Source organism: Sprattus sprattus (genome assembly GCF_963457725.1).
Source record: "Sprattus sprattus genome assembly, chromosome: 8".
In the NCBI taxonomy this organism is placed as follows: Eukaryota; Metazoa; Chordata; class Actinopteri; order Clupeiformes; family Clupeidae; genus Sprattus; species Sprattus sprattus.
Window position 1 is genome coordinate 10,461,108 of NC_137927.1, and position 16,063 is coordinate 10,477,170.

Below are 16,063 nucleotides of genomic sequence, written 5' to 3' on the forward strand. Positions count from 1 at the left end.
GGTGAGTAGGAGGACTTTGTAGTCAATGCGGGATGAGACAGGGAGCCAGTCCAGTGAGTGTAAAATGGGGGTTATGTGGTTGTATTTCCTGACTCTCATCAGGATCCTGGCAGCGCTGTTCTGGATGTACTGCAGCTTTTGGATGTTCCTGCCAGTGATCCCAGTGAACAGTGAATTGCAGTAGTCCAGTCTTGAGGAGATGAAGGCGTGGACGAGCTTCTCAGCATATGGCAGGGTTAAAGTGGGGCGGAGCTTGGCGATGTTTTTGAGATGGTAGAAGGAGATTTTGCACAGATGCTTTATATGTTCGTTGAAGGTGAGGTGAGGGTCAAACCTAACTCCTAGATTTGTGACTGTGGTGGAGAGGGGTATGACCTGACTGTCGAAGGTGAGATGAGTTATGGAGGATGACTGAACCTGGTGTGGAGTGCCAACAAGAAGGGCCTCGGTTTTGCTGCTGAATATACAATACAATAACACAGAGAACATCATACTTATATTGCATATTATAATACGGTGACAGCAGTACATTAAAACATACAAACAACAAATTACAATGAATAATGACAACAGAGATCAAATTGTTACAATAAATAAATCACAAAACAAAGAGGAAAGAAAAAATGATTATCCTTTAACAACCGTGTGGAGGAGACATAAAAGTCGATATGTTTGTAGTTATTTTTGACCAAACAAAGATAATTAAAAGTATTTTTCTAGTTTATAGACATGGAAGGATGGCCTTGTAGTCCTTGAAGCCATTTTTGTTTGTGGAAGAACATTTTTGATTGCAAAGTAAAAAAGTTTACAACAAATTCCAAAAGAGAAAATCCTTTGCAGTAAGGGACTGCGATCATTGAAAAAGATGAATATGTAAGTAATTAAGAAACGTTTTTGTCTTCTCACACTCAAAAAGAGATACAACATTGTTTCATCTGTGTTATCACAAAAGGAACTAGAAAATGCATTTCCTGAAAGAAATACCAGTGCATGAAATACAAAAGTTAAGAAAGGTAGAAGAAAAGAAAGTAGAGTGAAAGAAGGAAAGAAGAAAGGAAAGAAGAGTGGAAGAAGGACAGAAGAGTGAAGAAAGGAGAGAAGAGTGGAAGAAGGAAAAAAGAAAAGAAAGAAGAGTGAAATAATGAAAGAAGAAAGGAAAGAAGAGTGAAAAAGAAAGTAGAGTGGAAGAAGGAAAGAAGAAAAGAAAGAAGAGTGAAAGAAGAAAAGAAGAAAGGAAAGAAGAGCGGAAGAAGGAAAGAAGAAAGGAAAGAAGAGTGAAGAAAGGAAAGAAGAGTGGAAGAAGGAAAGAAAAATGGAAGAAGGAAAGAAGAGTGGAAGAAGGAAAGAAGAGTGAACAAGATGGCTCTGGATAAAGAGATAAAGAGAGAGTGAAAATATTGAAAAAAGAAGACAAAAATGGAGTGAAGAAGAGAGATGGAGTGTGAGAGAATAGACTGAGAGGAATAGAGAGAACGATGGAGAGAAAAAAAAGTAGCGAATGGAAAGCTTAATGTTCCTAGTTACAGTTAAATTGAGAGGGACAGAGAGAAGAGGTTCCTTGGATTTGGCGCAGGTGTCAGTGAAGCACAGGTGCAAGCCAGTTTAAAGACCCTATTATGATGTCATAATGGAAGTTAATGGGAGTTTTACAAGACCTACGCAGCAAAGTTTGAACGAAGTTTCTAAGTTAAGCGGTTCGAGCTGAATTAATCGCAGAAAAAGGTAGGAAGAATAAGCAGAAGAATAAGAAGCTAGGAATAACTATGCAGGGCATTTCATGCACTGTAACAAGCAGAGCTTATGTCAGTATATTTCGCTATATTGACATACACTGGATATATTTTATGTAGAATTTTGAATTGAACCTCCTTTACCTTATTTGTGATACAGTATTTTTGCCAGTTAATGTCCTGAATCAAAGATCGCTCTTTACAGAAAGTATCAGACAGTGAAGGAAATCAATGACGTAAGAAAGATAGATGTGTCATCTGACCAGGGCGGAAGAGCCACTGCTCAGTTCAGTTTGGCTGTTTACAATTGTCGAAATCTAGATAAACTGCGTAATCGTTCATTCCCCACGAAAAATGGCCACCACAATCAGCACACAACGTGGACAGGTAAGCTTGTTTTATATTAACAGATAAACCTGCCCAGGAAACTTCACGTTACCCAACGTTAATGATCATACGCACCCCGACACAAACGTTAGCTAGCTGGTTAGCTAACAGGCGAGCACAAAACACCCTAAATACGAGCTTCCTGGCTAGCATAGGCAGACGCCTTAGCCAAGCTTAGTCAGATGAAAGTGCATACATAACTTTCCCAGCAACTCTTAAAAGAGACTCCCCGAAACAGCAACAGAACATTTGTATAACAGTCTAAACGACAGGGTGGACGAAAAGTTGGTTAGCTAACGTTGAAAGATGTGGACGAGTTAGCGAGTGGTAACTAACGTTAGCTAGCATATGTTAGCTAATCAACTGATGAATGAGTCATGCTTTTAATGTTAAATAACTTGTCTCTTGTGATTTCATCTTCTTTTATGTCATACTGTGACGGTTTTCTGTCAGTCGAAAGGGCACAAGAATGTTAGCGAGAATGATAGGCATGTTTGTTTTGGTTTCTAATTCAACTCTCAATTCAAACCAGCTTTGGTTTAGCTAGTTAAGTAATGTTATTTTTCTGAAGAGCAAGTCACGAAGAGCAAAGACAGTTCGTGACATGTAATAGGTTATGCTGATGATGCTTAATGTGAAGTGTGGGATCATGAGTGACACTGATCACAGTTAGCAAAAAGACACCTGATTCTGCTCAAACTATCACCATCCATTGGATGTCCAGTTCTACATCTGGTACTTGAGATCTCTATGACTTGTTCTTAAAGCTTTGCGAAAATTGTACCTGTTGCATGACATGACTTCCGAATGGTGAGATTGCGTAAAGGTCTGTTATGTTCAAATGGGCAGATTTAGTGGCTAGATTTAGAAAGGGTTATAGCTGCTATGGCTTGTGGTGTCAGGCTTTATTTCTGCCTTTCAGGTCAGGATACTCCTTAATGGTGTTTAATAGGTGCATACTACAATCAGTTGTCAGGTACACCTAACTTAAACTAATTCAGTGTAATGCAACAGTCCTGCAATAAATCACCCTTCATGATTGTCATGTTCACTTCATGTTAAAACTGTTTAAGAGAGATGGCAATTCAACTGTTTGATCTTTTTCGAAGATTTTGTTTTGTAGTGCTGCTAAACTGTATTAAACAAAAATATGTTTCTGTTGTTTATTCTTACCTCACTGATTGAACTGGGATGGTTAAAATTATAGAAACACGTGTTGGTACAGCGCAGTTCAATTCAACAGCACCACAAACGGCAACTTCCAAAATTTTGTTTAAACAAATATTGAATATTATAACCTTCATGAAGTTAAGATTTGTTGCAGGATCAGTGTGTTTAATAGTTTAATAAACTGGAAACTAAATGTATATAATAGCATACAGTGATGCTTTGCCTTACATGTCTATTCTGGATAAGTCAATGTGTGTATGTTCGACAGATAGGCAGTGAGTGATGATTTAGTGGAAAAGATGTCCTGGGTTTTATGGGGTGTAGGAGTGAAAGAGGGGCTAGTTGTTTTTTGTGCTTTGTATGGGCCTAGAGTTTAGGCAGTGTTTAGCTTTTTCAAGAGAGTAGCCTGCATGTGGCCTGTATTTAGCCCACAGTTCTTAAGCTGATTAGATGCATTAGTTGATGGTAAGGCCTTAAAGCAGCAGAGATGGCTCTGTCCACTGGGGTTTTGCTGTACAACACAAACAGGCTGTGAGAGAACGTGGATGTGTGACCTATGAATAGCCTGTATGTTCCTGTATATGAACGTACACTCCTGTAAAACAGATCATGTGCAGTGAAGCCCGATGACACAGCAGCACTATTTGTTTGTGAGTGATCTGAGTGCGTATAATGCTCCACTCCCGTAACTTTCTCACAGCCTGTAGAAGAGGTGGATGACATTATAATGACTTCCGAGGAGTCCCGATATACAAAAACAATGAACTGTGCAGAAGTAGAATTTATATGGCAAGTTTGATATTTTAATTTTCTCCATCTTTGTAGGTGTACATAGGGGAGTTACCTCAGGACTTCCTGCGGATCACTCCTACCCAGCAGCAGCAGCAGGTGCAGCTGGACGCTCAGGCCGCTCAGCAGCTGCAGTATACGGGCGCCATCGGCACTGTAGGCCGCCTCAGCATCACTGTAGTACAGGTGTGTGTGTGTGTGTGTGTTTGTAAATAGGGCGTTATATCTACCTCCAAGTTACGTGTGTGTGTGCTTGACTGACATTACTGTTATGTGTGTGTGGTGGCTCCTCTACAAAGTTTTCAGTGAAAAGTTTACTTGTGTTGCATTGCTGTTGAAATAGCTAATCCCAGTTCATTATCTCAGGATCTGACTCAGTCTCTTCTGTGTGTGTGTTTTTGCCAGGGTAAGCTTGCTAAGAACTATGGGATGACGAGGATGGACCCCTACTGCCGAGTCCGGCTGGGCTACGCTGTTTACGAGACGCCCACAGCACATAATGGGGCAAAGAACCCGCGCTGGAATAAAGTCATCCAGTGTACAGTTCCTCCAGGGGTGGACTCCTTCTACCTAGAGATCTTCGATGAGGTGAGATGGGGGATTAATACAGACTTGTGCCCACAATGTAATGAAAACATTTTGGGGGGAAAAAAAGCATTGATGAGTTTCAGCAGTTATTTGTTGAACCAACCAACAAACAAACAAACTCTTGTCATACAGAGTGTCCGTTACTCATACAGAATATACATTTTCTAGCGGGCGTTCTCAATGGACGACCGTATTGCTTGGACACATGTGACCATCCCTGAGGGCCTAAGAGATGGCAGTGTGGTGGACGAGTGGTACAGCCTGAGCGGAAGACAGGGAGACGACAAGGAGGGCATGATCAATCTAGTCATGTCATTTGCTGTGAGTGACACACACACACACACACACACACACTCACACACTCACGCACAGTGTTCGCAGTCTGTTCACTTCCTGAGGTTATTCAAGGATAATAAAGTGTGACTGATCTTGTTGGTTTCATTGATGTTTGTTATTGATGCATAGGCTTGACTCTATTCAGACCTGTTGATGTTACATGTACAGTTCAGTTTTGGTTCGTTCTTTCATTTGTTCATTCATTCATTCATTCATTTAATTAATAAACCATTCCTTGATCTATGTGCTGTTGAACCTTAGTCCCATGGTTGTGTCCTCCTCTGAAGTATTCATGTCTGTTGCCTGCGTTTCTCTCTTCTTCCTGGGTCTAGTCCATGCCTGCTAACATGATGATGCCATCCCAGCCAGTGGTACTTATGCCCACAGTCTACCAGCAAGGAGTGGGCTATGTGCCAATCACAGGTGAGTAATAGATACACACACTGTCAGACACAGTCTCACGTCACGGACGACTGTTGTTGGGCAACCACACAAACTTGTCAATGTATTCATTTTATGCCTAATTATCAGAGGTCTTAAATAGTCACATTTCATCTAGATATACAAATATGCATATGCACACCTATACATTATTTCAAACACCCACACATAATCTATCTCGTCCTAATTTGGCATTTTAATGTAATTTAAAACATTTTTTTCTTTCCTTCCATCTATCCCTCTGTGTACCCTTATCAACGCACAGGCGTTCCCACAGTCTACAACCAGGGCGTGGTACCCATGGGTATGCCAGCGGTGTCTGCACCGGCGCCCCAGAGCACCCCCAGCAGCCCGGAGGAGCTAAAGGTCCTGCAGGATATGTTCCCCAACATGGACCCTGAGGTGATCCGCACAGTACTGGAGGCCCAGAGGGGCAACCGAGAGGCTGCCATCAACTCCCTGCTCCAGATGACTGAGGAGCTGTGAGAATGGGTGGGAGAGAAGGACAAGGTAAAGGACGAAGAGGAAGAGGAAGAGGAGGAGGAGGAGAGCAATAGAGAGGGGGGATACACAGGAATAAAGGAGGAGTGATCTGGCTGCCAGCTGCTACTGCAGTACAGCAGTGTCAGCCGCTGAAGCAGGAAGAGCAGCTGCAGCAGATAGATAGACAGACAGACTCAGGGCTGGGCTCCGGGCGCTCGCAATGCAGTAAGTTCAGGGAATGAGACAGAATGCAGTTTCATTACGTCGGTCCAAATACCCCTCGACATTCTCAAGATCTGTTGCTTTGGTGAGCTTTTTCAAAACTGAACTGAATGGAAGGCAAAAAACAGGGTTCATGGGAAAACCTGGAGAGGTATTGGACTGTAACGACTTTTATCAAATGTTTGATTTACTGGAACTGGACAAGATCCCAAACTGGAAATGATGTTCAATTAGGTAAAATGAGCAACAGTGTTCTACTTTCAAAAAAACATGTACTGAAAGCCAGAAGGATTTACAGTGTAATTTCTTTTTGCCATTTAAGGCTATTCCTCCTTGCTGCCTCTAGTGGGTTAACCCTGTAACTGCATGATATTTGTAGATCCATTCTATTTAGTGCATTCCCTGAACTGTCTGCGTGTAGGCACACTTGAGCTCAGCCCTACTCGGCAGAAGCCAGTATATATACGCACCCAGAACACTGGAGACCTCAACCACCACATTTCAGCCCCACAATGTAAACAAACCTCTAGTCTTAATCCAGACTAGCACTCACCACATGCTGCAGGCCCAGATAGTGATGACCAACTAGTCCACATAAAATGTTAGAGATCTAGTCACCGCACATGAATTAAAGATACAGCCCACCTTAAAAAAAATGTTTTTAGAGGGATATTAAAGAGTCTTTTTCAAGTTACCATCTGTTTACTATAGATAGATAGACTGTGGATGTGTAAATGTGTACAGTTATTGGAGAACAGTGCTGGTCCTTTAAATGGTGGACCTGGCATAGTGTCCAAGCTGACTTCATTAATTTGACATTCATTTTTGGTGAATGCCCCCCCAGTGGTTGGCCGACAAATTGCAAGACAATTACAGTAGGAAACCTTGAGCATCAGCAGGTGTATTCTTTCTTCTGACTGGCTGTTGTCAGTGTAATGTAAACTGACGCATGTCTACCAGTGTCCAGTGCAACCTGACATGATTAGCAGTTACAGACCGCTAGATTAATACTAGTTTCCATTAGTATTTCTTGCCATTTGTTTAGGTGTTGGTTGAGCACTCCTTTGCCCTGTGTGTTTTGTATATGTGTATTTCCCCATACCGATGCTTGTGCATGAGAGTATGATGGGGGTGTGTGTGCATTCGGTCGTAATGCATTTCTCTCTTTCCTCTCTGTGTGTATGTGTGTGTGTGTGCGCGCGCGTTTGATACATGCTGATTATATGTATAAATATAGTTCTATATATTTAAAGGATTATAATTTATTTAGGAGATGATGACCGATTTTGGGCTTAGTGTGCGTGCTCACCATTTTATGTATGTGTATGTGTGAAGGGTGGTTCTGTATCTGCTAATTTATGGGAAATGTGTAAATCGCTTTAGATGGCCAATGATGTCATTTTCGGGCTCACCCACGAGTGTGTGTCTTGTTGCCATGGCGTCGTTCTCCTGTCGTATGGCTTATGCTCCACGGTGATCTCTCCCACAGTGTGGCTGTGTTGTGGATGTGTGCAAGGCCTAGGGGCTGTCTTTATGCCCCCTGGCATTCAAGAGCTTTTCTGTCAGGCACCGATGTGTATAAGTGTGAAAGGCTAAAACACACACACATACACACTCACACACAAGTGCACACACATGTACTCACTGACAAGATATGATATTATCGCAGTTCGCCAAAGGTTCTATTTTAACAATGTATTGATGTTGTATATCTGCTGTTTCTCCTGTGATGCGCATGTGTTTTAATTTAATTGGACATTTTCAGTGTCTCCATTATAACGATTTTATAAAATATTCATTTTTTATTTTTTTTTTTTGCTATATCCCTGATTTGCCATGTGTTTGAGGCCAATAGGATGCCAACACATTTTGTCAACCAAATAATGAACCCATCAAAACAAATACAGATCCCATTCTCATAAAGATTCATTGAAGAAACTGCATCCCAGCTCATCATTACAACAGAACAGCATCAGTTAACATTGAAATATGATTGAATTGAATGATCATTGAAATATGATGATAAAATACGACTGATATCTAGATCCTTCTCTTACATAGCAAAAACACGTTTCAACGGCCGTATCCACATAATACCTAATAGATGATTTTCTAATTAAGCAAATTAACAATGTGCATTCTAGTTTTAATTTATGTCTCCACCACTAATAAACCTGTAACATTCATGAGCTCGTACACATTAACTTTGTGTCTCTATACAGTCTGCACTATACTGTCTTTATGTTCTGATTGAAGAATTGGGCTAATGTTTACTGGTTGATTTTAGTTGGCTCTTCAGTAGAGAAGCATTTCTCTCCATTTCCCTACCCATGTTTATAGTTGCCAAACAGATCTTTAATACCTCTTCTCATTTGAAAGCAGAGTCGCAAAAGCATTCAAGACACGTGATTTACAACCAAATAAATTTAAAAAACAGTGTGTTGCTTTCAAGTCTTTAAAAGCACATCACAGCGATATTAATTTCTATCACAAACCATTTAAATCTCCCAAGATATATCTCAATTTGAAATTATACCATCACATTTTTGTTGTTGTTCTTATTTTTTTAATAGGATGTGCCGTTTTTTTAGAATGGTGTACAGTTGAACATTCCAGTCCTAAACCTTTTTTGTCATGTTATTGGTAAACCACTGATCAGCCACAGGCAAGAGAGGCATTTGTGTGAAGCCCCATCGCAAACAGATTCTAAAGCCACGGTAGAATGTACGGAGCGAATTCACTGAGTGGATTAATACGTTTGGTAAGGCCTGTTCTCATGTTAGAATCCGAAAGGTTGCTTTGACGTTGGTGTGTATTTAGTGGCCAAATAATATCTGGGACTTTTTTATTTTCATGCCATTCCCTGAAGACTACACGTTTAATCCCAACATCACCCACCACATATTATGCACAAATATGCCGGAGCACTTTGAACAGAGATATTCACAGGTCTGAAACTTTGTGACAGACAACCGATTGGATCACATGCAAGAGATCTGCTAAGGCGCAACTGATAGAGGACTATGTGTATGTTGTGCGTACTCACCACCTGAGGACCCACTTATCTTATCTGGCCGTCAGCACGTAGCTGATCCTGAATGATGGCTGCTCTCATGCAGTCACTTTTCTGGTTGCAGGAGTGAGATGCAGTTGCTCTGGCTCTATCTGTCTGGCTTCTCATTTTCTCAGTCCTCGTGGGAGCTGTGAGAAGTTGGGTTTTTTTTTTTTGGGTGATGGGGAGTGTGACCGGGCTAATTTTAAGTAGAGTAGAGTACAGTACACTGGGCTCTAGTCATCTCTTAAAGCATCACTTCAGTCTCATAGCAGTCCAGGTTAGTCCGTCAGGTGGAATGTACGGGGTACCATTAGCACTTTCGCAACTCTGTGTCAGAAATTTAGCTTTCTGTTATTTCCTTTTGGTGTTATAAATGATATGATCAATCAATAAAAGTAAAGTTATGATCTTATCCAGTTTTGTCCTTTGTGATTTTATTTTACAAGAATGGAACATAATGATAGGAGTTGGAGATGATTATACGGGTGGTTTCCTGACCCATTTTTCAACATATAGGGTATACCCAGAGTAACTGGGAGGAAGTTGGTTATGTGCCACTTCTCTGTTCTCTGTTGGACTGTTGTTTTGAGTTTAATGTCCTTATAAAACTCTACTTTGTCTTCCCCATTTGATTTTGTGTTATCTTAATATTATAAAAGATTTAAATACTTACCCCTAAATTATATACAGTTCACTATATTTCGAGGTAATTGCTTTAAACATGTTTTTTTGCCTTTTCAGTTGGTGCTTTAAAGAAGGTCATAAGTCTGTGTTTGGATTCTTGATTAAAATATGATATTGTATCAAATGTTCTTTATTGCTCAGTAATGTATGAATAATTACTAAATAAGTCTGTTATAAGAAATATATTTGTATTTATTTCCCCATGTAAGTAAATAATTAAAGATGTTTACATCATGAAAGAATATATTACTGCATATACAATATATTACTGCATATCTGTCTTTTAAACATGTGATTCTTAAGGTGAGACTGAATAATATATACATACTGTATAAGCATACAATCTTAATAGTAGGACAAAATATATAGATAGCTTCAGAAGGCCGTACTTTTTCCATAGGACAGAATCTTCTTCATCGCCATGGTAACTCCCTGGATGCCAACACTGAGAAGGGAAGAGTCAAGAGTCAAGACTTGGTGAGGGCCATGGCTCTATCACAACAGACTTGAAAGCATTGCACACCTGCTATACTCATATGAGGTTTGGTATCTTAGAGAAAACATAAATTCTCAGCAACAGTGTTGTCTTTGAAATCAGTCAAAACTTTATGACCTGTATGTGCTACAATGCAGAGGCTGCTGTTGCTCTAACAGACACTTACCGTATGGTTTGTGTAGGCTACGAGAGTCTCCCAGAATCTCTCTGGCTGTGAGGTGGTGTTGAGAGTCTGAGGAAGATAACCCAGAATCTTCTAAACATCATAGAAAGACAATACATAAATAAATGGGGTTGCTTTTTACCTCACCAAATAAACAAGATATACTGTATATATACATATTCCAGATTGTTCAGTCATTGGTATTTAGATTAGATAAAATGCAGTAAGGTCTTGTGGCCACTAGAGGGTTTCAGAAAACCATCATACACAGACCATTCTATACATTCTTCTGTCAGAGAAGTGTGCCATACTCATAGGCTTCATTGTAGATGCACAAATGTGCATACAGTAGCATGTAAACCTAATATACTTATACTGTAACAAAACCTACTTTGAATTAAGATATTTTTTTAATGGACAGCAACATCCAATGTACCTGAGTCTGTGTCTGTGTCCAGCACGAGTTGGGAGATTTGGATGAACTCGTCCTCGGCCTGTAGGTCAGTCTGCTGGTTGGGTGGAACTCCTGTCTGCTGGATGAACTGCTGGAGGTTACACTGCCTCAGCTCCTTATTCAGTTCGTCCAGCTCCTGGCTCTTTACCTGCAGAGATGCACACACAAGTTAATACAGCATGGACATTATGACTAGAGATTGCTATGTTAATCACACTGTATGACGCCATACCGCTGATACACTTATTTGTATGCTTATTGTATGCCTGAGGGCCCAACTACGTACACGTTAATGTTCTCTATTTGCTGTGTTTTACATTTCCTTTGAAAACCATGTGGGGTTTTTCTCTTCTCAGGAACCCTTTGTTTGCCTGTCACTGTGTTTGCCTGCAAGTCAATGCAAGAGCACAAACTACCTTATGGCTTAGCACCCATGGATGATGTCACCACCATAATGTTTCTCAGAAATACACATACAAATTTCAACAGTGCTGTTGCTAGGAATAAATACAATTTCAACATAGCTTCGATCCAAGTGTGACTGTCTTGTGTTGTAAGAATTCCAGAGCTTAATCAGACAACCACGCCAAAAAAAAACAGCTCTTTATGAAACGCTCACTTAACTCTTAACTTAACGCTCAGAGCCTTTTAGATGATAAGGATGTGCCTCAATGCTGTTCTTTTAAATGATTCTCTGATTTTATTTTCTTACTTTATGTTATTTTTTTATACTACATTTTTTAATGTGTTTTGTTTATTTACTTTGTCTGTTTTGTTTTGTTAGGGTTTGTTTATTTATTGTTCTTCTGTATTCTGAAGCCTCAGTCAGGGCATTGCTGCAAAAGAGCCTTGTGCGCTATCAATTCTCCCTGAATAAACAATGATGAATGAATGAAACTCATCCTGATGACTACAGAGAGGTGGGAAAACACACTGACATATGAAGGGTGATGTCATAGTTTACTTTGGAGCCATGATTAGCCAAGTCATCCTCTCTGCTGCTTACTGAGTCATCCTGCTAATGTGCTCCTGTGGCATGCCTGACCTGATGACTGTTGCTAACACAACACAATACAGGGCCTGAACTGAAACTACCTTGTGGTGGACCGGTGACGTGCACGCACAGGTGATGTGGGCGCAACTGCAAATGATCTTCATATCCTTAAAACATAATTTGCTTAAAGCCTGGGTGTTCACTTTCAAGTGTTTGTGGTGCACTGACATTTGCATTGAGAGTGCCACAAACACAGCAAAAATGAATTACAGTTATGCTGTATCTGATTAAAACATAGATTACTGTATTAATAACTGCAGAATTCTCTAATGTGACTAATGTATCCTCTATGTTTAATTAGTGGACTGTATCGTAACGCAATGAAAGGGCTAAACAGCATTCTCTTGCATTATTACATAACTGAACATGTATGTATTGGGTGCCAATGCGACATCTTCTAAACTTCTCAAACTGCCTGGACGATTCTGTCTTACGTTCAGAGTGATGTTACACTGAAAGTTTATGTCACAAGATGTAACTGGACACACCCAAGGTCAGGATTGGTCTTCCTCACCTGCAGCATCCTGAAAGCAGTGCCCAAGTCTTGCTCCGTCTCACTCAGCGTGCTCCTCAGCTCTGCTTCCTGTGTCTCTCTCCTCTCCAGCTCCTCGCGCACTGTGTCCATGGAGTCCTGCGTGTTCTGGGCCTGCCTGAGTCCGTTCCTCTGAGCCTCCTGTTGCAGCTCCTGGAGATCCCTCTCCAGCTGCCCGGCCTGGCTGTCAGAGTCCGAGAGCATACGCGCATCATCCTCCAACAGACTTCTGAGCTTCTCCACCTCCTTACACATCAGTTCCTCGCGCTCCTCCTCCGCCGTGAGCTCTACCTCCCAGTGGCCCGTGTGAGCGAGCTCCGCCTTGTTCCGCCTCACCGCCTCCTCCAATTGGTCGAGCTCCTCAAGCAGGTGTGGTGGAAGGACAGGAGGAGGTGGCTGCTCCCACACCCACACCTCCTGCTGCACAGAGTCTAGCTGCTCTCCCAGAGTTCTCAGTTCGGCCTGCTGCTGGAGAACTTGTCGGAAAATGTCCTCTTTAGAGGGGAGGAGCGGTGAGGAAGATGAGGGAGGAGGAATCGGGGAGGATGATTGGGACTGGGAAGGGGACGGGGACACCCCTCTCAGTCCTGGGGACGGGGACACCCCTCTCAGCTCTGGGGACGGGGACACCCCTCTCAGTCCTGGGAACGGGGACACCCCTCTCAGCTCTGGGGACGGGGACACCCCTCTCAGCTCTGGGGACGGGGACACCCCTCTCAGTCCTGGGAACGGGGACACCCCTCTCAGCTCTGGGGACGAGGACACCCCTCTCAGTCCTGGGGACGGGGACACCCCTCTCAGCACCGGGGAGTCTTTAGGGGGCTTCTTAAAGGGCTTGGGCTTTGTGTGAGGGGCGGTTGAGGGGCCCAGGTTAAAGGTCAGAGCCTTTTGGAGCTCCTTACGTTTGGGGGCTGCTGAGTGGAGGTATTTGGGGAGCGGGAGGGGTGGTAGGGACGTGGTGCGGTCAGGTGGCGGTGGTGGTCCATTGCTGCCACTGCTGCTGCTGCCACTGCTGGGGCCAGTACGGCGCAGGATGAACTGGACCTCACTACTCAGCTGGCCCAGTTTGGCCAGACTCTCCAGTGGCCGCTCGTCTGCCAGCAGCTGCCTCTCAGTGCCCCGCAGCTTCTGCACCAGCACATACCGGCCTGTCTGACCTGTCAATCACATCAGTGAAGTTATTCCTTAGCCAAAAACAAGTCTTCCTGATTGATTCACTGATTGGCTAAATCCATTTGTTTATATAGCTATTTTTTTTATATATATAGTTTTTTTTTAAATAGTTTATTATAAATAGCTGAGCACTCAACAGTAGATCATTTTACTCCAAGTTTGTTATGCATTCATACCTCCCAGTGTCAGTGGGATGGAAAATTAACTAGGAAACACAAATCAGGATTAAGAAGAAGGTGAAGAAAAACTAGGAGGAGAGAGACGCTTACCAATGGCCTGGGCAAGTGCAATGACCACCTGTTGACAGGGTGTTTCTTCAGATAGGCCACACACTACTCTTAATACGCCATCCACCCAGACCTTCAGCTCCATCCTTGATTGTAGGTCTCACCATGCAGCTGCCTCGTAGAGCCTAGGCCTCTCTGTGCAGGTGTGCTTCAGTGCCTGGGCCTTGACACACTGCAGCGCAACACACTCCACCTCACAGTGTACATAGACTGGACTTCACTGGGCAGCTTTGTCACAGAGACGGGGCAATGGTGTGGACTGGAAGCACATGGCAGTTCATGTAGTTTGCTATGGAGAAAATAAGACAACATTTAGCATCAAAATAAGTAAGTAAGCAACAGAATGGTGTCCTACAAAACGTCCAATGCAAAACGTTCAATGACAGGATGATAACACAACATGTGTTAAGTTTGAAGTGAGATGACTGTGTAGTATTGCAATTATTGCTTTGGTTTGATGTCTGCTATTTCTTGGTAAAAGAACATGTGTGACAACAGGTGTGATTTGTTTTTTGCTTAATTCTTCTTGGAGTCCACCATTAAAATATGGTGTCACATTCAACAGCATTAAGTAAATAGTGTAAACAGGGCTGAGGGAAAGCCTTGAGTGTGTAGAAAGTGAGATATGGTGTGTGTGGTTGAGGCTTATTGTAGGCAAGATGGACCAGAGAGCATATTGTGCTGTTTTAACTAAGAAAAGGAGGAGGGTTTAAAAAGGTCTCTGATCAAGCCTTTGCCTACTCTCAAAGAAGTTTATACCACTTATACTCCTAGTTCAAATAATTCCACAGGAAGAGTGTCAAAACAATTCCCCTAAAATATACAGCTGCCCTAATGATACTTCCCAAATTACTTTTCAACAGCAACAGGATAAGACTGAGAGCCATCTTCTACGCAGTCATTCTCTATATTCCCGCATAGGTATGCAGTGTCCATGAAATCAACACCAACCATGAAACGGAACAGTGATGTTCTTTGTTATGTCCACACTGTGCAGTTGAGCATATACTAACTTTATCAATGTACATTTAAAATATTCAAACCATCTGAAAACTGAAACACAAAAAAAACTAAAAGTGTAAATAGTCTGACAGTAATAGCAACCTATGTTTCACCCCACAATATAACATCCAACTGTATTACTTAGTTTAAATTATCCTTTTACAAAGTATCTTTGATAATTTATCAGGTAGCAACTGTGAGTGTCAGTTGATTGATGTCAGATAAACAGCTTTAGGGTGACGCCAGAAAGGCCTTTGGGTCCTAAACGTCATCGTCATGGTAACACATTCACTGCTGTCCTCTGTACTGACACTCTGTACATCATATCAGCACAGGACGCAAGATCCATACCGTGCTAAAACATCTACAGAATTCATTTTCAGATTTTATACCAGTAGATTGATTGCCATGACCGTATAATTTAACACCACCTGCAACCACTGTAAGAGAAGCAATCGTAAAATACTGTAATCTGGTAAGGTTGACATGAGAATAACTTCCTTCTACCATAGGAAGTAAACAGTTCTGTAATCTTACTCATGTAACAGAGAATCACTCAAAGCACGTGATTCCCCCTGTGAGAACTTTTGTTCATGACTGTCAGTATTCCTACATTACCTCTACCAGGTTCCAAAGTTCTAAAGGTTCTCAAGTTCAGTAAACATGAGCATGACCTCTCTTACCCTCCTAAAACTGCTCAGGCCCCCCGGCATTACCAGGTTGCCAAATTACAAAATGAGTCAGGCAAACTATAAAAAAAAATGACAGACTCTGTGACAAAATTATTACACCTTCTCATCATCCTTATTTTGTCTGGCCTGAAACAAAGACAACAGTCACAACTCCATAATGAGCCTGCAGTGCTGACAGGCTGGTTTTTCTACAAGTATTATGACTATTACTTTTATGAGAAACGGATACGTTGCCAAATTACTTCCACCAGCTCATCTGCCATTCACTGTAGGGAACAATGCATGCTTTATGAGGTAAGGGAGAGTGAACCAAGGTAAGCTGAAC

At 41.9% G+C, this 16,063-nt stretch overlaps 2 protein-coding genes across 2 annotated transcripts; one reads left to right on the forward strand and one right to left on the reverse strand.

Annotated features, from left to right (window-relative positions):
- Window positions 1-1,996: 1,996 nt before the first annotated feature.
- Window positions 1,997-9,480, forward strand: tollip (toll interacting protein). The gene is made up of 6 exons (XM_080844166.1): window positions 1,997-2,117; window positions 4,113-4,262; window positions 4,482-4,664; window positions 4,833-4,985; window positions 5,333-5,423; window positions 5,707-9,480. Exons 1-6 carry the CDS (start codon window positions 2,085-2,087, stop codon window positions 5,925-5,927), a joined length of 831 nt encoding a protein of 276 aa, XP_080700292.1. The 5' UTR covers window positions 1,997-2,084; the 3' UTR covers window positions 5,928-9,480.
- An 818-nt stretch (window positions 9,481-10,298) lies between these two features.
- LOC308369149 (ras association domain-containing protein 7-like) lies at window positions 10,299-14,129 on the reverse strand (the record flags this gene model as incomplete). The annotated part of the gene is made up of 5 exons (XM_080843494.1): window positions 10,299-10,330; window positions 10,548-10,613; window positions 10,981-11,146; window positions 12,567-13,741; window positions 14,027-14,129. 5 exons carry the CDS (start codon window positions 14,127-14,129, stop codon window positions 10,299-10,301), a joined length of 1,542 nt encoding a protein of 513 aa, XP_080699620.1.
- Between the last annotated feature and the right edge of the window lie 1,934 nt (window positions 14,130-16,063).